The sequence below is a fragment of the Conger conger genome, chromosome 2 (genome assembly GCF_963514075.1).
Source record: "Conger conger chromosome 2, fConCon1.1, whole genome shotgun sequence".
NCBI classification, from domain to species: Eukaryota; Metazoa; Chordata; class Actinopteri; order Anguilliformes; family Congridae; genus Conger; species Conger conger.
This window is the reverse complement of record NC_083761.1, coordinates 70510881-70535819: the sequence shown is the minus strand read 5'-3', so window position 1 is coordinate 70535819 and position 24939 is coordinate 70510881. Positions and strand designations below refer to the sequence as shown.

The following is a 24939-nucleotide window of genomic DNA, read 5'->3' as shown; positions in this document are numbered from 1 at the left end:
AGTTCACGCACTGTGTCCTGCCTGATTAAAGCAGGTCTTGATGGATGCACTAAACGGGATACTGTATGTCACAATGCGAAGGGTTCAATGAGGACACAGCTTAGCGCTGCGCCTGGTGCCTTTCTGAAGTGCAGTATTTAACAGTGCCAGGTGTCTGCAGCAGGCCGCTGTTGGCACAGCCTCGCTCTGTGTACTGTATGTTCAGTGTGCAAGCACAGATGGTGCGCTCCGTGTGTGTACTATGGTGCTGGCACACTGTCAGTGTGTGCATGAGCAAATCCTCATTGTGGACTAGTTCCATTGGTACAGGCTCTCACTCTCTCTCTCTCTCTCTCTCTGCCTCTCTCTATTACTCTCTATCTACCTTGCTCTCTCTCTTTCTCTCTCACTCCATCTCTCTTTCTCTCTCACTCTCTCCCTCTCTCTCTCCCCCTCTCTCTTACTCTCTCTCTCTGTCTCTGTCTCCCTCTCTCTCTCACTCACTCTCTCTCTCACTCTCTCTCTCCCTCTCTCCCACTCTCTCTCTCACTCTCTCTCTCCCCCTCTCTCTCACTCTCTCTCCCTCTCTCCCACTCTCTCTCTCACTCTCTCTCTCTCTCCCTCTCTCCCACTCTCTCTCACTCACTCTCTCTCTCACTTTCTCTCTCACTCTCTCTTTCCCCCTCTCTCTCTCTCTCCCTCCCCCTCTCTCCCACTCTCTCTCTCTCTCCCTCTCTCCCACTCTCTCTCTCCCCCCCCCCCCCTCTCTCTCTCTCTCTATCTCTACATGTACACATGCAGTGGTGCAGCAGTAGCAGTGTGCTGGAGTCCCAGCTGGTATCAGACACCCTGCCCTGGGTTCCGCTCCTCAAAGAGCTCGTCCAACAGGCTGAGCAAGGGGAAGAGGGAACACAGGTAGTAATGAGAAACATTCTGAAGTCAATGATGTTAAGATCTTGTTGCACAGAGCTTAGTAGGACACAGTTTTGGTTTAGCTCTGCTCTAACTGTGTCCCACTCTATCTGGAGTTCCTGACTACCTCCATGCCTGACCACAGGAGCAGGCACAGGAACGCACTGAGCAGAGTGCATTGTGGGAGCAGGAGCTGCTGTACTGCACACCGAACACGTTGGACCTGACACTGGAGAGTGCTGGAGACCCCTCACACCTTAGTGCCCGGCTCTCTCAGGTAGCCATACGCACCCTCTATGTGACAACACATATATATGCTATTTACAATGACATAGCATTGAGCATAAGATATGTTAAATGATGAGTTGATGTCCTGTCTTCCACAAATCAGTAATAAAACGCTATGTGTATGTGCCTGTGTTTGTGTGTGAGTGTATTTTTTTGTGCATGCACGCGTGTGTTTTATGTGTGTGTATTTCAGTACCTGGTGGACTGTGCAGTGGATCAGTGCTGGGAGCGGTGTCTGTGGAAGGTGCTCTCTCTCTCTCCCCTGCCTGTTAACCCTTTCCCCTCCCTGGCCCAGGAGTTCAGGCTCGAAGCGCTCAGGTCAGGCTCTGTAAATCCCACACACACGCTGTCTTCAATGTAACTTTATAACAGCCATTACAGAGAACAGAATAACTTCACAGTTTTTGTGTATGAGTTTATGTTTCCCACAGAGGTGTGCGGAATATCCGGATAGAAGTGTAGGGAGTGTGTGATAGTGTTTCATAGAGGTGAAGGGAGTGTGTGATAGAGGTGTGGGGAGTGTGTGATAGAGGTGTAGGGAGTGTGTGATAGAGGTGTGGGGAGTCTGTGATAGAGGTGTGGGGAGTGTGTGATAGAGGTGTAGGGAGTGTGTGATAGAGGTGCAGGGAGTGTGTGATAGAGGTGTAGGGAGTGTGTGATAGAGGTGTGGGGAGTGTGTGAAAGAGGTGCAGGGAGTGTGTGATAGAGGTGTGGGGAGTGTGTGATAGAGGTGTGGGGAGTGTGTGATAGAGGTGTAGGGAGTGTGTGATAGAGGTGCAGGGAGTGTGTGATAGAGGTGTGGGGAGTGTGTGATAGAGGTGCGGGGAGTGTGTAATAGAGGTGTAGGGAGTGTGTGATAGAGGTGTAGGGGGTGTGTGATAGAGGTGTGGGGAGTGTGTGATAGAGGTGTGGGGAGTGTGTGATAGAGGTGTAGGGAGTGTGTGATAGAGGTGTAGGGAGTGTGTGATAGAGGTGCAGGGAGTGTGTGATAAAGGTGTAGGGAGTGTGTGATAGAGGTGTGGGGAGTGTGTGATAGAGGAGTAGGGAGTGTGTGATAGAGGTGTAGGGAGTGTGTGATAGAGGTGTAGGGGGTGTGAGGAGTGTGCGGATGGTGGGTCTGGGGTATGCTGCTGTATGTGTAGATGAGCTCTATGGCTGGTTCCTCTCAGGATGTCTCTCTGGCGGCAGAGTGATGCTGAGGTGCAGAAACAGATGAGGCCCCTAGAGACCCCCCAGCCCTGTCCTGCAGGGCCCCCCCTGCACTGTGGCCCCGGGGAAGAGGGGTACGGCCTCCCCAGTGCTCTCAGGGCCTCGCACCCTCACCGGCTCAGAGACTGTCTGAGTCGAGCTCAGAGTCTGGAGTGTGAGCCCCAGTACACGGGCAGGTTCAAGGTAAAGCACAACAGGGCAAGTGCCCTGATCCACACATGCACATGGCTTTGATCACAGATGCTGTGAAATATGTATAATACTCTTATTTACACAGCATATTAATCTGAAACAACTGTGAAGCCATTTGTCCAAGATATTATGGTCCCCTGAAATGGGGTGACTATGTATAAAAAGTGCTGTAATTTCTATGCTGGACTCAAGTGTTTAACAAATGCAGAAATGCACTTTAAACACATCCAAATTGTTTGTTCTAAAATTGTGGAGTACAAAGGCAAATAAAAAGAATATATGTCCCAAGACTTATGGAGCTCATTGTACACTGAGGGCTGTAAAGGCTTGTGCAATGTTTATGTCTATTCCAGTGAAGAAGCTGAAGTGTGGTTAATTCAGTATGTCATAACAGCACTAAATGCAATATACCACGGTAGCCATTAAACGGGCAAAGGACACACTGACAAATTGCAAACAATGCATTTCAATACAGGCATAGTCCTTACCAGGGTAACTTTGGTTGTGACTAAACTGAAGACATAAAACAATATGGAGCACTCAGGGCATTCCATGAAGTGTACTTAATCAAGGAAGACTGGCTGATATTGTCCTGAAGGCGCTGTGTTGAGGAGCAGTCTGCCGTCTGCAATTCTGTCAGGTAGAGCGGAGCACAGCAGTCCTGTCTCCCAGGGCATGGCTGGGGACGCTGTCGCCCTTCCTCTGCGGACTGCAGGTGATTGAGTTCTGCTACATAACAGCGCCCCCTGGCTGCCTGGATGAGGTGCTACAAGTGTATGCCAAACTGGGTAAGCAGGAGCATCTACCCTGTGTTTCAACGTTATGTTATGGTTGCACAATTTATAGCCTTGCTTTACCACGGGGACACAAAGCCATTAAGATAGAAAAATATGGTTTTATATTTGAGGGAAGCAGTTCTGTAAGCAGTCATGCCTCCTACTCACTAACTCATGCTATCAATGGCTCACTCAGTGAGTTACTGGGTCCCTCAGCTATAAACAGCAATAAAAAGCAGCGATGACATTTAGCTACAGGAAATGGCAAAGTCAAACAGTTTGTGTTTAAAGTCAAACATATTCTGTTTCGCTCTTATTCCACTGCTCATACTCTTCCGTTTCCTGTCCAGTGCTGGCCGGGTTGTCTGAGCTGTGTGGGAGGGACGGGCTGATTGTGGGCGCGGTTCACCTGGGCCCAGGGGGGTTGTGGGATATGCAGCAGCTGACCGCTTTCCCCACCCATTTCCTGGAGTGCTTCTCAGACGCGCTGCGCCACAGACACCCTGTGCACCTGCGGGTAACGGCTCCTAACCCCCAAACCTGCTGCCCCTCTGTAAACACACTGTTACAGTATGCACATTACAATCGCATATGAAGTTATTTACAGGCTCACAACCTGTTTTTCAACATATTATCCATTTATAGAGCTGGGTATATTAAAGCTGTGTGCCTTACTCAGGGGAAACTATAGCACAACCTCTGAGTTTGAGCCCAGGTGCTGAGCCCATTGTGCCAGCCTGCTGCCCGCTGTCACTCGTCACACGCTAAATTTCCCTGTGCACAAGCTGATCTGTTTCCCTCGGGAACGGAGTGATCAGCTGGGAGGACGGTCTCACTCTCCGTGTGTACACGCCCGCAGGTGTTCCAGGCTCCTCGCGGGAGCGCGGAATGGCGTTTCATCCCTCTGCAGAAGCTCTTTGTCCTGTACTGTCTACGCGAGGACGGATCCTCGTGGCTGTGCCTTCCACAACACAACCTACTGTCCCTCCACCAGGCTGTCTTCCCATCTCTGGACCAGGCCACCTTCCACTTCAACACTGTCGGTGTGTGCCCTCGCTGTTTAAGCTGACAGGGCACTGCTGCTGCGGCTGATTTGTCAGCTTTACTGCTCCACTACCAAAAGGAACCCTGTGATTCCATAGAAGAACCCTCTCTAGTTCAAAGGTTCTTTGTTTGGGAGCTTTCACACTTCACACCTATGATTGAGGTTTCCATTGAGAACTAAAAAGGGTCCCCCTATAGAGCCAGAGAACCTTTTTTTTGCTGAGAGTGTAGGTTATGGTGGGTAGTGCAAGAATAAATGTGCTAGGTTCTTCTGCCACTGTCTCTGTCCAAATGTATCTCTGCAGCCCTGCTTGCTCCTGGAGAGAGTTTCATGGTTGTACCTTTCAGTATCTGTATGAGCCCATCTGGAAGTCCTATTCCCTATTCTCTGTGACTGTCAGCATGATGGAGGACATGTAAATGTTGGTATTGGACAGAATGCTAAACAACAAGGTACAGGGAGAATTCTGTCTTAGAATCAGGGATACCCCTCAGCGTGTTCTTATCAGTGTGTTCTATCCCTGGTGTGATCCACCAGAAAAACAACAATGAAAGACAATTTAAAAAGAAATGCAACATTATCTCTGTATTACTTTGCCCTTTCTGAATTATGTTTTTGCCTGCGGTTTTTTTTGTTGAATATTGAAAGAAACATTTCCCTTGTATTACATTATAATGCAGCCTGGTTCATTGAGCCTCCTACGTATGATTACATATCATTTACTTAACAGTCAAAACATAAATGTCAGGGTATTGTGAAAAGCCCTGTAAATCACAAAGCACTACACAAAGCAGTAACACAAAGCGCAGGGTACATCCACAAGGTGTCAGCATATTCATAGCTTTCTGGGGAGCGTTTAAAATTGGGCTAAATGTAGTCTGTTGGCAAGGGTGTGGCTTGGCAGACAGTGGATTAACTGCCATTTTGCGCAGGGCGGGAATCGTTCATTAGTGGCAGTGTACAGGAGGTGATGTCACAGCTGGACTCTGAGATCACTGAGGCTTTTCTGAAGACGGACTTTCTGCATGGCTACCGGTAAGCAGCAGCAGTGCAGGAACTGTCCAACGTAACACAAACCAGGGGTGATCAGAAGCTCAACCATCACATCTTTACTACTTTCAGTCATCTAATTTTGGTTTTAAATTATTTGACTTTTAAAACAAATAAAATGGAATATTAATACAAAATATGATCTTTCACTTCAGCGTTCATAATTCAGTGTTAAAATGCGCAGTTATATTAAATTTTGTTCTCTGACTATCCCCTGCCCCTATCACTGTCTACAATGCTGCCACTCCAAACTGTTCATGACTTTGTCATTTCTGAAAGAGTTTGCCCTGGTTTGTGAGAGAATTTGCACTGGTTTGTGAGAGAATTTGCACTGGTTTATGAGAGTTTGCCCTGGTTTGTGAGAGAATTTGCACTGGTTTGTGAGAGAATTTGCACTGGTTTATGAGAGTTTGCCCTGGTTTGTGAGAGAATTTGCACTGGTTTGTGAGAGTTTGCCCAGGTTTGTGAGAGTTTGCCCTGGTTTGTGAGAGTTTGCCCTGGTTTGAGAGAGTTTGCCCTGGTTTGTGAGAGTTTGCCCTGGTTTGAGAGCGGGCTGCATTGTGCCCCTGTGCCCCCTGCCCAGGCTGGTGGCCATGCGGGGTCTGCTGAGCGGAGAGGAGGCCTGTCTGCCGGACTGCTGGAGGGGGTGTCACAGCCTCTGCTCCCAGACGGAGTTTCTCTGTGCTGTGGCAGAGTGTCTGCAGGTCTGGAGCCGACTCTTAATCACACGCTGTACGCCTGCAGACTGACTGGCTTAGTGCTGTTTGATTCTCAGCGTCAAGTGGACTTCAGCTGAAATGAAGTGATTGGTGCTTTATGTATTCACGCTGATCCAGGGCCTTCTTGAGCTGTGTGGGGAAGATGAGAGGGCAGAACCGAGGCAGACTGCAACAGAGCACCAGACTGCCATCGGTAAAGATGTTATTAATATTTGCTGAGAGGGAAAGTAGTTACTTTGTAATATTTCTTCGTAAAATCTTTGTAAAAGAGATTTTCTGCAACCTTTTTAAATCAGATTTTTAACTCACTTTACTCTGAGGTTGAAAAATGATCAGCTCACTTTTTGAAAGTATGTTATACAGGTACGTGTAATGCACTCATCATAACCTGAGACATTAAATATTTGAGCAAATTATTTATATTTGTGATTGTATTTCACTAACTGTTGCAGTCTGGGTTGATACAGTTCTTATTTCACTGGACTATCCTCTGTCTATCTCCAGAGCACATGTTTGAGGGCTTCTCCTGGATGTTGAGGCGAACACTGGAGCACCCTGAGGCTCTTGCGCCCCCTGGCTTGTGGGAGGTGGTACTGCAGGGGCAGGGGGCTGTGGCTGGGGGCAGCAGGGCAGTGTGGCTGAGGGGAACAGCTGGGGTGTGCCGGGCCATTTCGGAGACTCTGTCCCAGGACCTGCTCTCTCTCTGCCCCACGGTACAGGCCCTGCTGGAAAGACTGGACTCTATGAAAGAGAGAGAGGAGGCTAGGGCACACATCTGCTGCACAGAAACTTTACCCCCAAACTCTCAACCCCTCCGTCATCGCAGCCCCGAACACTCTGAGCAGAGCCCCAGTCAGAGTATACCCCTCACTGGGGCTCAGGCCCTGGCACTCTTCTGATGTCATCATCCCGCGCACTGGGAGCCAGTGCCTGGCCCACCAGCTGCCGGCTCCTACAGAAGCTGCCGGAACCCTCAGCAGAACGGGGATGAGCAGTCTATGAGCGTCTGTCAGTTGCAATCTATTCTGGTTTCAGGCAGAGAAGATGCCTGATGGCATCACAATGACACACGTTGTGTTAAACCGAAAGCGCTAGTCGAGTTACGAGAGATGATTCATGACTGCTTCTGGGTATGTAATGCATTGTCGCAATACAAACCCAAAAATGAATGAGGAAGTAAAAGCAAGAAATGTGATCAAACTGGCCTGAACTTGGATAGTTTGAGTATCTCAGCAACTGCTGATCTCCTGTGATTTTCACGCACAACAGTCTCTAGAGTTTGCAGAGAATGGTACGAAAAGCAAACAATATCCAGGGAGCAGCAGTTCTGTGGGCAGAAATGCATTGTTAATGCCTCAAACCTCTAAGTGGATATGCTACAGCAGCAGAAGACCAATAAGTCTACTAAATACTGAATAAAGGGCTCACTGAGCATATATAATGCACAACACATGTAACGTTGAATATTTATTGTAAATACTGAGATCAGTTTAATTTCCACTTAAAATCTGTTCACTTAAAAGGCTGTTCAAGTCCCTAAAGAATGCAGCATGTATATTATTTTCTTATCTTATCCGTGCTACCCCTGCAGATGTAAATGCAGAGAGATATTTTGATAATTCTCAGAAAAATAGGCTCTTTATGTCCCCAGATTATTATTTCAACATTTCAGGGAGAAAAAAAACTGAATTGCACAAGTCTAGCCATTATAATAATGCCAAGACTTATTGATATATTATTCTTTTTGTGTATAATACTGTCAGTATAATCAGTTGAATATAAAAGTTTCAAATTTAAGTTCAATCAATGTCTATCTTGAACAAAATATGAAAAAGAAAAAAGTACACACAGCATGATTTGGATCTGTAATGGTGGTCATGATGTGGCAGTGCTGAAGAATTTCCAGTCACAATTGCAGAACGCATCGAGTTGTACTCCATGTTGTCTGTGGTGGGGTTGAGCTCAAATAGCATTGGTGTGAGACAGAAATGTGTAAAAAATTAAAATCTAATGTTTGCCTGAGATGGGAAAAAGGTTTGTAAGTTGAATATGCCCTTACCTAATTATATCAGTATGAATAAAGTAATTCCCATTTCTTTAATTCTTCTGGAACATCTGCTTAGAAATCCTCTGTGGTTTTGTTGGTTATGTGTCCTGTTTAGGTGACCTCACATCCTTTCTTACAGACAAAGAGAGGTTCACAGCATGATCAAATGCGTATGTAGAAGGAAGGAGTTCCTGTTTCGCTAGGAGAGCATATTGCATGGCTGCTAGTTCCACAAACCATATCTGCATTCACACAGACCACACACACCCTTGCCACTGTTCGCCTGAACGGATGGGCTGTGCCTTAAACTGAATGTTACCTGCCCTGGACCTTGTGGAATGGCAGTTTGTCCACATCACTGCTCAATTAAGGACTTTCTTCTCCTGGTCAGCTGTGTGCTGTCAGGTAAGTTTTTCTTTTCTTGACACTGACTAAGCAGTACTGAATGCATGTGTTTTAACTGTGACTGTACTGGGTTTACTCTCATGTGTAGTCTTAAGTAGTTTTGTAGTTTTAAGAAGAGTAGACATACAAGGCAAGGCAAACAGAAGTTGAAATGGTGCAGGTTTGTGCAGAAACCTTGCACACTGGTAACATTGAAAGAACAAAATGGATATTGCTTTAAGAAAACAAGGTCTCTCTCACTTTCACTTTAAGGTGAACCAAGATTTTTGGAAAGGTGTTCTAGTGAAAAAGAACAGTGGATAATGGTCTCTTTCTGTTTACCAGGTTCAGTCTGTTTATCAGACCCCCCCCTGCCCAACCCCCCAGCCCCCTCTCTGACCCAGCGGACACCCCGGGCGGGGGACACATTACACCTGGTCTGCCGGGCCCCGGATGGCTACGCAGGGCTCCTGTTCCGTCTCAACAGAGTGACAGTGCAGGTGGACCAGGTGCGGTTTCAGGAGGAGAGGCAGGAGGCTGGCTTCAGTCTGCAAGGCGAGGCTGGGGCCGGTCAGGATTACTACTGCTGCATGTACGAGGACCGGCACGGGAAGTACAGCGCCTTCAGCCCCTACATGCGCCCCAGCGGTGAGTCTGAGCGTCCAACTGGTGCTGTGTTAAACACCAAGGGTCACCATGGTGACAAACTGACAGTTTGTCACCATGACAGTTTGTCACCGTGGTGACCCTTGGTGTTTAACACAGTGGTGTTTGGACCTGCTACAGTTCTTCAGTGTTGTGTTATTCAGAGGCTTATTTACTGGGCTTGTGCTTTGACTGTATTAGTACAACAGGAGGAGCTGACCGCAGCCCAGCATGTAATGGAGGTCTGAAAATGAGGGAAAAACGAGGGAGAAACTGAAGCGTTGCTTTCTTGTTAGAAATATTTCAATTTCACATATTTAGACTTATACTCTTTACATAAATGAGCTCAAAATGACCTGAATTTATAGCGGAATCTCTAAGAATTGTATCACCCCATTCCATGAATTCAATGCTCAACAAAAGTCTGTTGAGTTTATCTTCGTAATTGACTTAGAGAGTCCAAAAAAAATATCTGGTGGATTTCTCTGTCCATTCTGGTCATTCAGGGTAAACATTAGCTCTTTTTTCAACAAAGCAATTTTTGTTTATGAAGTAATTAGTGAACAGAAATGGGATGCTATCAGTCTCAAGCCTATCCCTGGGCATTGGAACATGACTAGATTGAAGAGGACAGACCAAATGGTAGCATTCTTCATCCAAAATACCTCCTCAGTGGTCAGCAGAGGGAGATTGCTCTGTAATGGCTTTTAGCTGAAAATGCTGTGTTTTTTTATGAGTTGCTGGGATGGGCCATATTGCAAATAACAATCCAACATCTGCAGCGAAATCATCCTGCCATACTAATAGAATTAATTGAAGAACATGAAGATGATATGGCATTTCTTTACAACACCGCAGCTAATTAAGCAGGAAAAGACAGATTTGTATCTTCAAGATTGGACCAGCACATTGCCTTATAAATGGCCCACCAAGCTGCTCCAAAGCAGCTCTCCAACTGCCATAAAATGTCATAAGACTCGAAGCATCGTTTCACCGGCTGTCCATAAAATCTCAATCCAAGTGCTATCTTCAGCTATAAAACAGTTTTATGGGTTTGCACCATAATCACTGAAGGATCTCGTAATAGCCCATGCTATAACTCTGTTTTTAGCAATGAAGCCACTAAAACCAGGGAATTATTAGCTGCAACTTTTACATTTGTCAACGGCTGTCTTATATTAAAGCCCAAATCTCCAGCAGTTGTCATTAGCCTCTCTTATTGTTGTTTTAACTGATTGTCCTTGTTACTTGTAGAAGAGCCCTGGGGGACAACTGAACACAGTTGTTCTTCAGCAAACATCGCAATTAGGTTTCATAACTGTGTCATCTGTAAATAAGGGATGGCAAAGGTTTAAAAAATCTCCTGTTCATGTGCAATGCCCTTTTGGATCCTCTCCGATACACAGTTGCACAAAATACATGCCGTCATTGTCCCAAATATATCTAAATTGCAGTTAGAAACTACCAACTACCTTTCAGAGTAACTGCTATATTATTTTGACATAGCACTTACACTTATAGTTACATTTTTGTTATATTTCATGTTCAGAAATGGGTGTAAAATCTGTGTAACAGGAAGGCACAGAAAGTGAAGATTGATCTAAACTGCGGCATTGTTGTGACACTCCCTTCCGCTTTGAGTAACAGACCACTACAGACTCTCGTTACTGATTCTTTCTCTCATTCGATTTTCCTCCGCACACTGATGGGTGTGTCTATAGCACTGCTAGTATCTGTTCAACTGCCTCTGTGAATGCATGCACATACATACACATGCACACACGCAGGCACAAACACGCACATACGCACGCCCAAACACACACACATGCACGCGCACACACGCATGCACTCACACATGCACACGCAAACATACACACACACACGCGCACACACAGGCACACACAGAATCACATTATCTGTGTGCATGCATCGACAGAGAGCTGGTTGAGGTGGTGGCGGAAAGGTGTGACGGTTAAAGAGAAAGCCAATGTGACAAAGCCGAAGCAAGTCTAAACCACAATGCCCACAGCCCTCATAAAGAGAGCCGCAGGCTCTTCTTCAATCATACAGCCACAATCAGCCCTAGGCAGGTCTGTGTTGTGCTGATGCATGCATTTTTTACTGATGCATGCATTTTCTTTTTGATTTCAGCTTTTGTATGAAACAAAAGAAAAAAAAAGTTTTGAAACATGCAAACGTAGGATATTTCAACTGCTTCTAATCCATAAAATACAGTAGAAGTATTTGGACAGCGGTACAATTTCTGTTCTTTTGGCTACAGCGTGTAAATGAAGCAATGAATATTAGGTTAATGTGCAGACCGTGGCCTTTAATTTGAGGGTATCTCCATCGATACGGGGTGATGTAGGAATGTCCCCATCTTCCTCCCCAGATCCAGTCTCCCCTCCCCCGCAGCCCTTCCTGACGGTGGAGCCCCGCAGCGGGAGGGTCTCCCAGGGCCAGAGCCTAGCCTTCCGCTGCACCCCCCCACCCTCCCACAGCCCGGACCCCCAGGCCTTCTTCCTGTTCAGGGCGGGGGTGCAGAGCGAGGGGTCCCTGGCCCCTCCCGTGGCCCTGGTCTCGCAGCACACTGGCAGCACAGGTTCTGAGGGGTCCTTCCTCATTGGCCCTGTGAGGGGAGGGGAGGGGGGCTCCTACACCTGCGTGTACCAGGTGGTCCTGCCCGGAGCCCGCCACATGAACTCCACTGCCAGCCGGCCTGTGCACATCTCCGTCTCAGGTGAGGGCAGAGAGAGAGAGAGAGGGAGGGAGGGAGGGAGGGAGAGAGATGGAGAGAAAGAGAGAGGACAGGTGGAGGGAATTTTTGTTTGAAACTCATGGAAAGAGAGCAGAATGTAATAAAAACAAAAGCCACACAAAAACAAAATGAGGAAAAGAGAGACAGGTAGAGCGAAGGAGTGAAAGAAAGATAAAAAGAAGGAGAAGGGGGGAGATATAAAGACAAACGGAAGGGGAGAGAGATACAGAGCAAGAGATGAGAGAAACAATAAACTGCAGAGAGTAAGAACTACATGCTGGTGTCCTGTGAGTTTTAGGGTGTATCAGGCATTGTACGTCGTGGGCTGTGCTGGTCATATTGATCACAGAGCATTCCAGCCTGGGAGGTACTCTGTGAGTAAGAGATGGCACAGCGACAAGGCCTCTTTCTCTAACTGAGAAAGAGAGAGAAGAGTACTCACTCCACTAATCTCTCAAAGGGCCAGGATTTTTAGGATTATTTAATGGATCACCATCTTTATGCCGCCAGTGAAAGGCTTTTTACACCTGCAGTGATTCTTATGTGATTAGACCAGGGGTGCTCGAACTCGCTCCCGAGAACCCAGTGTTTATGTTTGTTTTTCTCAAAGCCAATTTCTTGATAAATAACTATGTAGAAACTGTTTCAATTCTGCCATAATTGTGTGGTTAAACTTTTTTTGACACAATGCAGGCTTGGCTTGTTGCCATTTGCTGTCAGTAAATGAATATAAACTCTGTTCATTTTACACGAATGGATTCAGGTTTTCATACTCTCGGCAAATGGACCCCAACTGATTTGACCTGTCAGTTTGCAATTGAATAAATCTGTCAATTACAATTATTTTCCATATAGCACATACAGCTATTTATTAGCCAGTTAATTCTGGCTTACTGGAATGTGGCCAGAAATAGTGTAAATAATGTAAACCATCCATCAACAGGTGATACAAGGGACCGAATTAAGAATTAGCAGTTAATTACAAAACATCGATTGCTATTATGACTGGAACAAAAACGAGCATACCCACTTGATATCTGACTTAATCGAATGGCATGAATGTGATTTTCAGTGACAATAATGCAGAAGGCTTGAGGGGTCTCCTGGGGGATGATGTAATGTGACCGGGTGAGGACCCACGCTGTCTGTGGTGACTCTGTGCTGTGTGCTCGGTCCTCTCAGAGCTGTTGCCACGGCCCACGCTGTCTGTGGTGGCCCCGGACCCTGGAGAGGAGGGGGTAACCCTGGAGTGTACGGGGCCACAGGCGTACCCCGGGGCCCAGTTCACGCTGTTCCGTGTGGGCTCCTCGCTCTCTGTGAGCTCCCTCAGAGCGAGCCCCGCACGTCACACGGTGTACTTCACCCTGCCCCTCCCCCCACCATACCCAGAACAGTACCAGTGCCAGTACAGCATGTTCCTGGTCCAGGCCTGGAGAGAGTCTGAGCACAGCCTCCCCCTCACTGTGCCCAGCCAAACAGGTGTGTGTGTGTGTGTGTGTGTGTGTGTGTGAGACATAATGTGTGTGTGCGTGTGTGTGTGTGTGTGTGTGTGTGTGAGAGAGAGATAATGTGTGTGTGTGTATGTGTTTGTGAGAGATAATGTGTATGTGTGTGTGAGAGAGAGAGAGAGAGAGAGAGATAATGTGTGTGTGTGTGTGTTTGAGAGAAAGAGAGAGTGTGAGAGACAGAGCGTGCTTGCGTGTGTGTGTGAGAGAAAGAGAGAGCGTGAGAGACAGAGCGTGCTTGTGTGTGTGTGTGTGTATTGTGAGGTGCATTATTGCTGTAGTTGAACCCATCTTGTCTTCTCATCTGTATTCTCATTCAGGAAAAGACCTCATCACTCCCCCCCCTTCACCGCCCCCTTCCTCAGGTAAAGAGTCAAAATGTCCGCATCCTCGCCACTGCCCTGCTCAAAGCAGCACACACGTCCTAATGCCGCTGCAGAGGCGGAAAGGAAACTGTCTCACCACCCGTGTGCACTTCCTGTCTGCACTCTCACAATGCAGTCTCTCCACATAACACCTTCATCCACAAAGTGGTGAATGTGTGGGGTGTGTGTGTGTGTGCTCGTGTGTATGTGTATGTGTTCATGAGCGTGTGTGTGTGTACGTGTGTGTGTTTTCACTGTGCTCTCCCTCCTCTAGGAGCTCCTGACTGGCCTCTGATAGCGGGCTGTGCATCTGCAGTGCTGCTATTCCTGGTGGTGCTCACAGGGCTAGGGATTGGAGTGCAGAGGCGAGGTAAGCCGCAGAGTAGCTTTTACAGTATATTTTATACACATTTATATATTTATAGATTCATTTTAAATAGCCTTGATGTAAACCCTGAGTGTCATAACAATAATATGCCATGATAACCTAAGCCTGGGCTATCTGATAGTTTGCAGCAGCGGGTTCCAGTTGGCTTAGGCCAGGGTTACTAGGGTGACCACTTGAATAGCACCTCCCAGGTGCCCTTGGGCTATTAGCTGCTAGTAATATGGGTCATCTGTTACTTCCATGGTAACAGTGAAGATCCAGGTGAGTGCATCCAGTGGGCAGAGCCAGGACCGTAAAGGCACAACTTCAAACTCTAAATGAGTGAGATAAGGGGGGAGCATTTGTGTGAAATTAAATAAATATGTAATGACCAACATTCTGGCTTCAGACGGGTTTTACAGCAGTGCCCTTCTGTTTCTCTTTCAGTGAAGGCACTGGCAGAGAAAAAGAAGAGGAGGTGGGTGAAAGACTGAACTAAATCATATTTAAATGATATTTCTGCAACGGACACATACAGTGATACAGAGTGGAGGGAATTATAAGGACTGAAATAAATGTCTGTTGTTGGACGTTTTTATGGAAGTGTTCCTTAAATGTCTGCTGTTGGACATTTTTACGGAAGTGTTCCTTAAATGTCTGTTGATGGACGTTTTTACGGAAGTGTTCCTTAAATGTCTGTTGTTGGACGTTTTTACGAAAGTGTTCCTTAAATGTCTGTTGTTGGACGTTTTTACGAAAGTGTTCCTTAAATGTCTGTTGTTGGACGTTTTTACGGAAGTGTTCCTTAAATGTCTGTTGTTGTGTGCAGGGAGGAAGCTCGTTTCTGGAACCATCTCCACTCTGCGGACCATACCCTCGGCAAGTCTTTCAGTGCGGTGGGCTCTGACGTTATACTGTGTTTCACTTCCCACTGCCATTGGCTCAAGACTTACTGTTTATAAAAACAAGGGTCAGAACTGGGTCAGCAGTGTGTATATGTGTGTGTTTGTGTGTGTATGTTTGTGTGTGTGTGTGTGTGTGTGTGTGTGTGTTAGACATCTTGTTATTTTGTTCAACCCGACTGCTCTACGCTTCCCCAGACCTGACCTTGAGGCCCATCAGCATCGGCTCTCAGGTAACTTTTAGTACATTCATCTCTTTCTCTCTCCCTCACATCTGTTTCTCTCTCTCTCCCCCCTCCGTCTCATCTGTTTCTCTCTCTCTCCCCCACCTCTCCCTCTCCACCCTCCCTCTGTCTCCCTCTCTCTCTCTCCCTCTCATCTGTTTCTCTCTCTCTGTCTCTGTCTCTCTCTCTGTCTCTCTCTCCCCTTCTCTCTCCCTCTCTCTCTCTCTGTCTCTATTTCTGAATCTCTGCTTTGTGATACAGCTCTCAGAGTTTTAATCAATACACCATCCCATTGTGCCCCCAGAGACCTGGCTGCAAATAACATCCTCGCTCTAATCAGACACCTGTGTTCATGAACACAGTTCTAATAATGAACACATTTGTCACACCAGGAAGTTTGTCAGACAGCGTTAAAAAGCCCCTGCACATTTGTTTGAAATGAAATGTGACACTATTGAAAGGCTATAGAAAGATATATTCTCATTTGGTTATACCATGTTTGGCTGTGGCAGGTTGTGAGAGTTCTGGTTTGCCTGATAATGCCCTCCTGTAATAAAAAGTACAGCCTGTGTTGTGAGGAAATGCGTTCTTCCTTTCTCACATTTCGAAAGGCCGCAACCTTGTCATTGCTCCACGCAGGAAACATTCTGTACCATACATCAAACATCATCGATTGTAAAAAAACAAAAATTTGCATTAAGCTCATCCCTGTGTGTGTGTGTGTGTGTGTGTGTGTGTGTAAGCTCATCCCCGTGTGTGTATATATATGTGTGTGTGTATGTGTGGAAGCTCATCCCTGTGTGTGTGTGTGTGTGTGTAAGCTCATCCCTGTGTGTGTGTGTGTGTGTGTGTGTGTATGTGTGTAAGCTCATCCCTGTGTGTATATATGTGTGTGTGTGTGTGTGTGTGTGTATGTAAGCTCATCCCTGTGTGTGTATATGTGTGTGTGTGTGTGTGTGTTTGTGTAAGCTCATCCTTGTGTGTATATGTGTGTGTGTGTGTACATGTGTGTGTGTGTGTGTGTTTCTGTAAGCTCATCCTTGTGTGTGTATATGTGTATGTGTGTGTGCGTGTGTGTGTGTGGTGTGTGTGTGTGTATGTGTGTGTGCGTGTGTGTGTGTGGTGTGTGTGTGTGTATATATGTGTGTGTGTATGTGTGTAAGCTCATCCCTGTGTGTGTGTGTGTATATGTATGTGTGTGTGTGTGTGTGCGTGTGTGTGTATGTGTGTGTGTGTATGTGTGTGTGTGTGAGTGTGTGTGCGTGCGTGTGTGTGTGTGTGTGTGTCTGTGTGTGTGTGTGTCTGTGTGTGTGTGTGTGTGTGTGTGTGTGTGTGTAAGCTCATCCCTGCGCGTGGAGCCGGCATGAGGAGTGTTGTAATCCGTGAGGTGTGAGTCATCGTGTCATATCCTGTAGAGGCCTCAGGCCCGGGGCCCGCTCTCCTGCCTGCGCAGCAGCAGTGACCCTGCCCTGAGCTCCCTCTCCTCCACACTGTACACAGCAAAACCTTCACTGCTCAATCAGCTCTGACAGCGTTCCTGTCAGCCCAACAGGGACCACCTGTCATTTCTCACAGTTAGAGTAGGATACAACTTCATTTTTCCATTCGGAACTTAATTTGTGTAAAAGTATCAGTGCGTACTCAACACAGAACAGGACAGAGTAAGCAACACTTAGACAGCAAGCGCAGCTTGCTTGAAAACAGTTTAAATTGTCCGCAAGTGGTAATAAATAACTAAAATGTGCTCCGCTAATTAGCACTCAAGCTATCTCAGGAGTTGAATAGTTAAAGATGCTCTGTCAGAGTCCACTTTCACACTGAAGCTATTGCGGTGTAGTCCTCCCCGTCCAGGGTTTAGCCCTCAGAATAATGAAATGATTAGTTTGACAAATGAATATAAGGCCATCCTCCCTGCTTAATGCTTCCTGCTCTCACAGAGCTTCTGTGGCCTGAATCAGCATAGTGTAAGTGCACGGGATCCATTTTGAGCTCATTTTTATCACCCTGGGTTTAAACTGCCTCATCAGGGCACTTAGCTACCAAAGAGGGTTCGGCTGCCGCTTCTCACCCCCACTGCCTTTCACCCCTCACCGGGGAGGAGCTCGGAGATTAGAGCTGTTAGCAGCACCAGGGGAATCTCCTGAGCAGCCTAAGTGTGAGAATACCTCTTAATAACATAAGAACATAAAAACGTTTTATGGCAAGAACAGGCCATTAATGGATTTGAAAAGTCTGCATTCATCTTTGCATAGCAGCAGTGCTGCAGTAATTGGTTCTTTTAAATGTCGTCTTAAAACTAACCTAGCTTTTCTTATCTGCCTGTTCCTCTTAGTTTTTTTTCTCTTCATATTTATCTTGTAAAGCACCCTGTGACACTGGCAGGGAGAACAATGTAAAATCACTTGTATTGTACTGGATTGTATTGTGTTGATTGTTCTGTATTGTTTATTGTATTGTCACTTTGGCTTGGGTCATATGGAGTAGGCTGTGTGTCTCAGCATCTGATTTAGCCTCTTGTACTGTATGTGTGGAACTCCACACAGGTGTTGGAGGTGTTGTGTGCTCTGGTAATGTTCCAACCCAGCATTCTGTGTGTCTGTGTTCTATGTGACGTTTAATCGAAAACACTTGAAATCTGCAATTGGGTTACAACGCTGGTTTCTTCAACAAGACAGCATGACATGCACATTTGTGTGGAAATTTATAAAACTTTCCACTTAAGAAGGGGGTGAGGTACAGAACAGGAACCAGACTGCTGAGAGAGACTGGGCTGTGGGTGGGGGGGGATGTTATTTTTTAATGGTTGCGTGGATGTAAAGACACACAGTCTTGGATGGACAGTGTTGTTAGAGCTGGTTATCTTTGATACTGTATTTTGGAATGTACCATGGTGGGATTGTGAATGAAAAGTGACGGTGTTGTTCTCTGGGATGTGTGTCCCCACAGGAATGGGGTCCCAGTTCCACAGCCCGCCTCAGAACATCCTCTCTGTCAGCCCCGCAGTGCCCTCTCTCTACGTTTGAGAACCCTGCACCCAGCTGACTACAACTCCCATGAGCCCCTGCTCTCTAGCTCTCTCTATCTCTCTCAGTATCTCTCTCCTCCCATGATTTATTTGCTTGTAAATAAGTATGTTTACCCGAGAAAGGTTTGGTTCACAGTGAATGTGTCAGGGTGCTTGTCCTATATGTCCTATATTGTCCGATATTTATGATATCATTGAGCCACACTGATTCAAACGAACCACACTGATCTGGCACTGGCTTGCTTACTTATGATACTCTGCATGTAAATCTATTCCAGTTCATTAACAATTAGCAATGTGACACACACACACACACACACACATGCACGCACGCACGCACACACACACACACAGACACACACACACACACACACACACACACACACGCACACACACACATTCTCTCCTGCTCCTGTATTTTCACTTTCAGTTCAGTTCATGTTTTTTAAATCTTTATTCCCCATGTTATATCTGCTCTCTCCTCAGTACATACATATGCCTTAATTAACATTGTTCTGGTGAAAACTCACACCTTTTCAAATATGTTCAAATATTGCCCTTATAATTATATTATGAATGGTATGTACATAAAGTTTCTGTGTATACATATTAATTGAAGAGACTATTCAAAGTGTTGAAATGGTATAATGTAATATGAATGTGTCCAATAAATGTATATCATTAATGAACTATGATGCACAGAGATCTTTTCCTTGTTCAGTCAGTTCTGGGTATTTTTAGGTTCAGTTCAGAGTTGTCCTGTTTTTGAGTGCCCATTCACTGGGCATTCATTCAGAGCTCTGGTGTGATCCTTTTAAAATGTCACAAGAGGGCACTGTAACCCATAGAAACAGGAGTGGGCTATTATCTTGCTTGGTAAAGTTTACCCAAACAGTAAATCAGCATACCTGACAATTCCACTTGACCCTGACATTATGTGAGAACATGAGGATATATTATATAATGTTTCAAAAAGGCATAGTTGTATTTTGCTCTCAGCATTTGATTGAAGCTTATTTTAATGTTGTCACTACCTGAGAGGTAGAGACAGAGTTACAGTCTAGGTTGTCTTGGAGACAGAGCCCTTGCCAACAGAGCCAATGCTATCCCAATACCCTGAGAGGCCAAGGACGAGCTGTGAGAACACAGAGCAGCCCTGCACCAGGGTTCTCTTTCTGCTGGAAAAACAAGGCATAATTACAGGGCTTAAAGAGAGACACTCCATTCTGAAGTGGTGCTTCTTCAGATCTTCACTGCTTATGCTTCCTAATTTCATTTAGCTCTGCCATAGAGTGCCATTCTCTGAGAACACACACTTTTCAGACTGAAATAAATGAATACTTTTCTTTTTGATCATCTTTCAGTAATTTTAAGTCATTACTGTAGGTCTGTAATGTGATTGTTTGACACTAAATGAGTATGATCTCAATGTGTCCAACATTGCCTGACAGTCTCAAAATGTTAAATATCACAGTGCTGATCAGTGAAACTCGCACAAGTCGCTTAGCCGCCAAGAGAGTCGATTAGCTGCCATTTCTGGGTACTGTATTGGAAACATGGTAAATCTAAGGGCAGGCACTGCTTTCACCTGTTTTAGCCTCTCCCGTCCCATGAGACCTTATACACGTGGGCGGTGGTTTGATTATCCAGACCCAAGAAGAGATTATCAGGTTTTATAATAGGTTTCTGGGTGTGGATGAAGCTTTAATGATGTCATGGACACCATCTTGGGCGCAGAGTCCTGTGTCCTGCAGCTCTGCTGGGCCATCGCTGAGTCACTGCGGAAGGCCTGATGACACAAAGCATCACTCCATAAAAGGGCGCTTTCAGTCATGAGTCATCCTAAATTCAAAAGGCAGTTACAGTAGCCACGCATAGTTTCAGCTAACAAAACAAGTCTTCCTGTTATTCATTTTACAGACATTGAACGCTATAGCAATGGATTTATTTATTTATATTTGTTGGGGTCAATTCAATTTAACAGTGTTTTATCAGTGCAACCATTTAAAAACAAGAAACTAATGTGCTGTACCTGGGTTTATGTGCTAATATAAATTATAATGGTTGCAAATTGACAATTATTTAAGCAACATGATTTTTACTAAAATAAGTGTGGAAACCATGATGTTTAGGTAGATACATAGTGGCTGGGAGTTATATTCAGCTCTCTTGTAAATGTCATTCAATTGTTAGAGCCAAAGAGGCATTTGAGGTGTGTCCCTGCTGTAATACAATGTTATGCTTGTTTTGTGGTGAAATCATTTACAGTGAATGAAACAAGGTGAAGCCACTTCATAGTTTTTCCCTGCTCTTTGTTTCAACTTTACTGAACAGACTAACACTTGCAAAAGTCAGTGTGAATAATTGAGACCATGAGATAACACATAGGATTTTATTTTTAGAAGGGGAAACTATTAATCAGAGATAATAATTATGAAGTAATTTATCCATCCATCCATCCATCCATCCATTATCTGAACCCGCTTATCCTGAACAGGGTCGCAGGGGGGCTGGAGCCTATCCCAGCATACATTGGGCGAAAGGCAGGAATACACCCTGGACAGGTCGCCAGTCCATCGCAGGGCACACACACCATTCACTCACACACTCATACCTACGGGCAATTTAGACTCTCCAATCAGCCTAACCTGCATGTCTTTGGACTGTGGGAGGAAACCGGAGTACCCGGAGGAAACCCACGCAGACACGGGGAGAACATGCAAACTCCGCACAGAGAGGCCCCGGCCGACGGGGATTCGAACCCAGGACCTCCTTGCTGTGAGGCGGCAGTGCTACCCACTGCACCATCCGTGCCGCCCTTGAAGTAATTTATGAGAAAGGTAATACCTCATAGATGCTATATGCTTCCTCTAATGTAATATGCATTTCAGCTCTAATCATATAAAGCATTGAAGAACAGGTTCCGGGGTAAGTGAAGTTTCAGCTTTCAACTGGCGCTAATTCACTTTTCATTTCTATGCAGAAGAAAACTGTACTGATACTTGCGTTTGCTTTGGCTTATATCATGGTGGACCTTCCAGCATTTGACATTTTAACTGCCTCTACTGATCTGATGAAAGCAATGTCCTGCCTCTACTGATCTTATGAAAGCAATGTCCTTCAAAGAAGACAGCAAATGAGGCAAAGCAGTACCTGAGGGTTTTATGTAAGCATAAGTATGGCATTTGATGGGATGTGTGTGTGTGTGTGTGTCTGCGCATGTGTGTGTGAGAGAGTGAGAGAAAGAGAGGGAGAGAGACAGAGTCAGAAAGAAAGGGAGAGAGAAGGGGGGGGCAGTAAATGAATGTCCTGATGTTTCATAACCTAGAGAACCGATGCTGATGTGAGTCATACTGTATGTGAAGTTGTCGGGTGTATCAGTCAGTAGACGTTGTGGGCTGCGCTGGTCATATTGATCTATAGGGAGGGCAGTTTGGCTGTCGGCCCAATCACAGAGCACACCAGGCACTCTGTGCCCTGTGCTTCTGGGATAGCATGAGTCGGCAACTCTGGTTGGACTGTAGTCTGGTAGCTGAGTAAAATTTGAATGCAACTAAGAAAACTGATTGTCTATGACTGCTCCCATACAAAAGTAAAACAATGTGCCCTTTGTGTTCTCATATGTATGGCTCTTTTTCATTCACTGCACTGGGCACACAGAAGCCATGTTTGGCTTTCTCACAGACAGCTCTGGTGCTATGCATTGCTCCGAGCTGTCTCATGCACAAACACAGCGAACAAGCAATAAATCAGTTACAGGTACAACGAGGAACACGCTGACTTGTCAAAACGCAGTGTTTTACAGTTCCCTGGTCCCTGAACGACACACAATGCGATATTGAAGCTGAAAGGCTTTCGAGGGAACACGTAAAGCACAGCGTCGCCCCAGGCAGGTTTCTGCTCTCCCGGTTGACGAGAGAGGCAGGTCGAACAGCGGACCCCGAGGAAGCGTTAGCGCGGTAGCCGGATTCTGCTTCCCGGTGTCAGTTTGATTGCCACTCTCTGGTCTGTCTGCCCTCATCTTCTGGTGTGCATTTACAGCAGTCAGCTCAATTACAGTGATGAGCTCTGCGGAGCCAGGGCTGGTGCTGAGCTCGGTGTCCTGTCCTGTCTGAGCGCTGTCATGCTAAACGCTAACGGCTGAAAAGAGAGACAGGTTTGTAAAATAGAGGAAAAACACTTTACAGAGCAGTGACACATTTTTACAGAGCAGGCCCACACCAGCCTGCAGAGTGCCTACCTTTCACTTCCACACAACACATGCCTCGAGTTCCAGCCAAAGCTGAGACAGTGGGAATGGCAGCTGCCTGAAGCGTAGTGATGTAAGCAGACCCTGACAGGAACTGGGACAAGCTTTCCATCAGCTTGTGTAACCCCTTGTGTAAAATCCAGCTATGCCAGCTTGACCAGTTTGAAAATTGAGCCGGTCATATGCTGGTGCAGCTGGGTATGAGCTGGTCAAACAGCTAGTGTTGGTAGCTTGACCGAGCTGGTAGTTGCTCAACCAGCTACCAGCTGTTTCAAAACATACCTTGAGCTGTTTTTTGAGCAGGGACCACACTAAAGAATCCCTGTGGTGCCTTCCTAAATATACTGACCTCTTTTATTCATACATTACACATACGCATTTGAAGTACAATTGGGCATAATTAATACACACGCGTGCATTGCGCGTTTGCGTGTTTGTTTGCATGCTCATTTTCCCCAGCGTCTTGGAAATGCATAGAAAAGGGATAAACGAGTGTGTACTTTCTTCCTCCCCGTAAAAGGAGCTCATAATGCCGGCGTGTTCCTGCCGTGTTGCGTTACACCAGCCTCCCACTCCTCCCCCTGCTCCCGCATTGTTTGGGCTGTTACGTAAGCCCATGGAGCCAGCCTCGCTGGCCTGAAGCACCTCCGAGAGACGACTGATACCTCTCCGCTTCCTTTATTTTTGAAGGTCCCTCGAATATTTGCCTGAGACCCGGCAGAAAAAAAGCATTTCAATGTTTTTACATAATTCAAGTGTCTTGGATGACATTTGATGTGAAAATATTTTCAAAAACGGTTTTTCTTTTATTTTTACTGAATGTCTGGTGAACGTTTTGAGCATAGTGGAATATCCAGTTCTTGAGATTAAGAACAGACTGATGGACACGATGTATTGCTGGGTTGTAGGAGGATACAGACAGGGATTTAAAGGAATCAGATTTAGTATTGTATGAAAGGGGAAATGTTATGGGTCTTAAACACCAGTAAGGTTGAATAGTTTAAGGTGCGTGCGGCTTTGTGTGAAGAGTTTGTTTTATTTTGTCTTTTCTGGTGATAAGAATGACTTTTCTGCGTTCCAATTTTTCATTCTTTTGGCTTTACTTAATAATAATTGACAGTTTGAGATTTACATCAGATCATCTCTCCGGCATAATTCTGCGTTCATCTCTTCCCACCTCTTCCCACACTGCTCCATTATAATAAATAAAATATGCAAAGACCAGTTTCATGTAAGTCTAAGATGTTTTTATGAATCTGTAAGGTTTTATACAAATGTCATAGTGCAACGAATGCATCAGCGTCTGCATTTCAGAATAATTTACAGAAGTTATTCTGCATTTCAGACTAATTTACAGAAGTTGCTTTTGCTTCTCGATGCCCCTCTTCTAGTGAACATGCTTCTCTGGTATGGACAGGGTGACTGATTGACCTGTCTATATCAATGCTGTGAACTCTAAAGGAAGAAGGTCACAAAAATACATTCAGGGGGCTGATGGGAAGTGGAGTCCAGAGCTTTTCATACACACAGTAGAATCTTTGTGAAAATAAATTTATGAAGCGCTGTCAACTTACCTAATACCATTCCTGCTAACACAGAAACCCTGCTTTATTGGCTGGGATGTGGCAGCGCGAAACCTCAGTGGACAATTTTGAATTGTGATTGTTCAGCACATCTTAAACACAGTCTGAACACAGCAGCAGAGGAGCAGGAGATTACCGCACTACAGTCATTACTCTTAATTACCAGCTATGGGTGCATGTAGAAAAGGGTCAGGAAGCAGGGTGGGCATGACTTTTTTTAACTCACCGTATTAGCACAGTCTCGCCTCATTAGTAGTCTCTCATCCTCCACATCATGGCCAGAGGCTTTACACTAATCAAATGAGCCACGTGAAGAGCGGAAAAACCCATCTGATTTTATTTCTGTCTTTGTTCTACACCGATAACTCCATAAAATGAATTGGCAAGGCAGTGAAAGCAGAGACGTTCTGCCTAAAAAATATACAGTCTAAATCAGGTTATTTGATCATCTTTGAGAAAAAAAAGCTAGATTAATGACTATTTTTTGCTAACGATAACACAAATAAAATGTGATTTATTTTTTTTAGCTTCGGGAGGCAGAATCAGAGTCCTAAAACCGCTACTGTCTGAACAAGTCTAAAAAAAATACTGATAAGCAAAGTATGTCTAACAGGAAGAGAGTCCCACGCTCTGGTGCGCTCATTCGATAATATCTTCTTTATAGCTCTACTCATAAAAGGTACTGTATATACAGACGTATAAAATCATAAATGGC

At 45.5% G+C, this 24939-nt stretch overlaps 2 protein-coding genes across 3 annotated transcripts in view; both read left to right on the top strand.

Annotated features, from left to right (window-relative positions):
• LOC133121295 (uncharacterized) overlaps window positions 1-8210 on the top strand; it is a 16830-nt gene extending 8620 nt beyond the window's left edge. The window contains exons 10-20 of the mRNA XM_061230498.1: window positions 781-894; window positions 1037-1168; window positions 1373-1497; window positions 2349-2571; window positions 3221-3368; window positions 3707-3873; window positions 4216-4399; window positions 5334-5436; window positions 6035-6155; window positions 6288-6363; window positions 6675-8210. Of these exons, the coding sequence (XP_061086482.1) occupies window positions 781-894; window positions 1037-1168; window positions 1373-1497; window positions 2349-2571; window positions 3221-3368; window positions 3707-3873; window positions 4216-4399; window positions 5334-5436; window positions 6035-6155; window positions 6288-6363; window positions 6675-7069 (1788 nt within the window). The 3' untranslated portion in view covers window positions 7070-8210. The remainder of the gene's footprint in view (window positions 1-780; window positions 895-1036; window positions 1169-1372; window positions 1498-2348; window positions 2572-3220; window positions 3369-3706; window positions 3874-4215; window positions 4400-5333; window positions 5437-6034; window positions 6156-6287; window positions 6364-6674) is intronic.
• A 193-nt stretch (window positions 8211-8403) lies between these two features.
• On the top strand, window positions 8404-19081 carry LOC133111341 (alpha-1B-glycoprotein-like). 2 transcript variants are annotated; one of them, XM_061221589.1, is made up of 10 exons: window positions 8404-8622; window positions 8947-9249; window positions 11639-11986; window positions 13187-13483; window positions 13830-13874; window positions 14149-14244; window positions 14689-14719; window positions 15071-15120; window positions 15342-15376; window positions 18314-19081. In XM_061221589.1, exons 1-10 carry the CDS (start codon window positions 8556-8558, stop codon window positions 18407-18409), a joined length of 1368 nt encoding a protein of 455 aa, XP_061077573.1. In that variant the 5' UTR covers window positions 8404-8555; the 3' UTR covers window positions 18410-19081. The 2 variants fall into 2 exon arrangements, with proteins under 2 accessions (XP_061077573.1, XP_061077583.1); XM_061221599.1 differs by lacking the exon at window positions 15342-15376.
• The last annotated feature ends 5858 nt before the right edge of the window (window positions 19082-24939 follow it).

Coding starts and splice junctions, on each gene's coding strand:
- LOC133111341 (XM_061221589.1), top strand. CDS start 8,556: ATGGCAGTTTGTCCACATCACTGCTCAATTAAGGACTTTCTTCTCCTG. Junction 9,250..11,638: donor CCCCTACATGCGCCCCAGCG/GTGAGTCTGAGC, acceptor CTTCCTCCCCAG/ATCCAGTCTCCCCTCCCCCG. Junction 15,121..15,341: donor CTCTGCGGACCATACCCTCG/GCAAGTCTTTCA, acceptor ACGCTTCCCCAG/ACCTGACCTTGAGGCCCATC.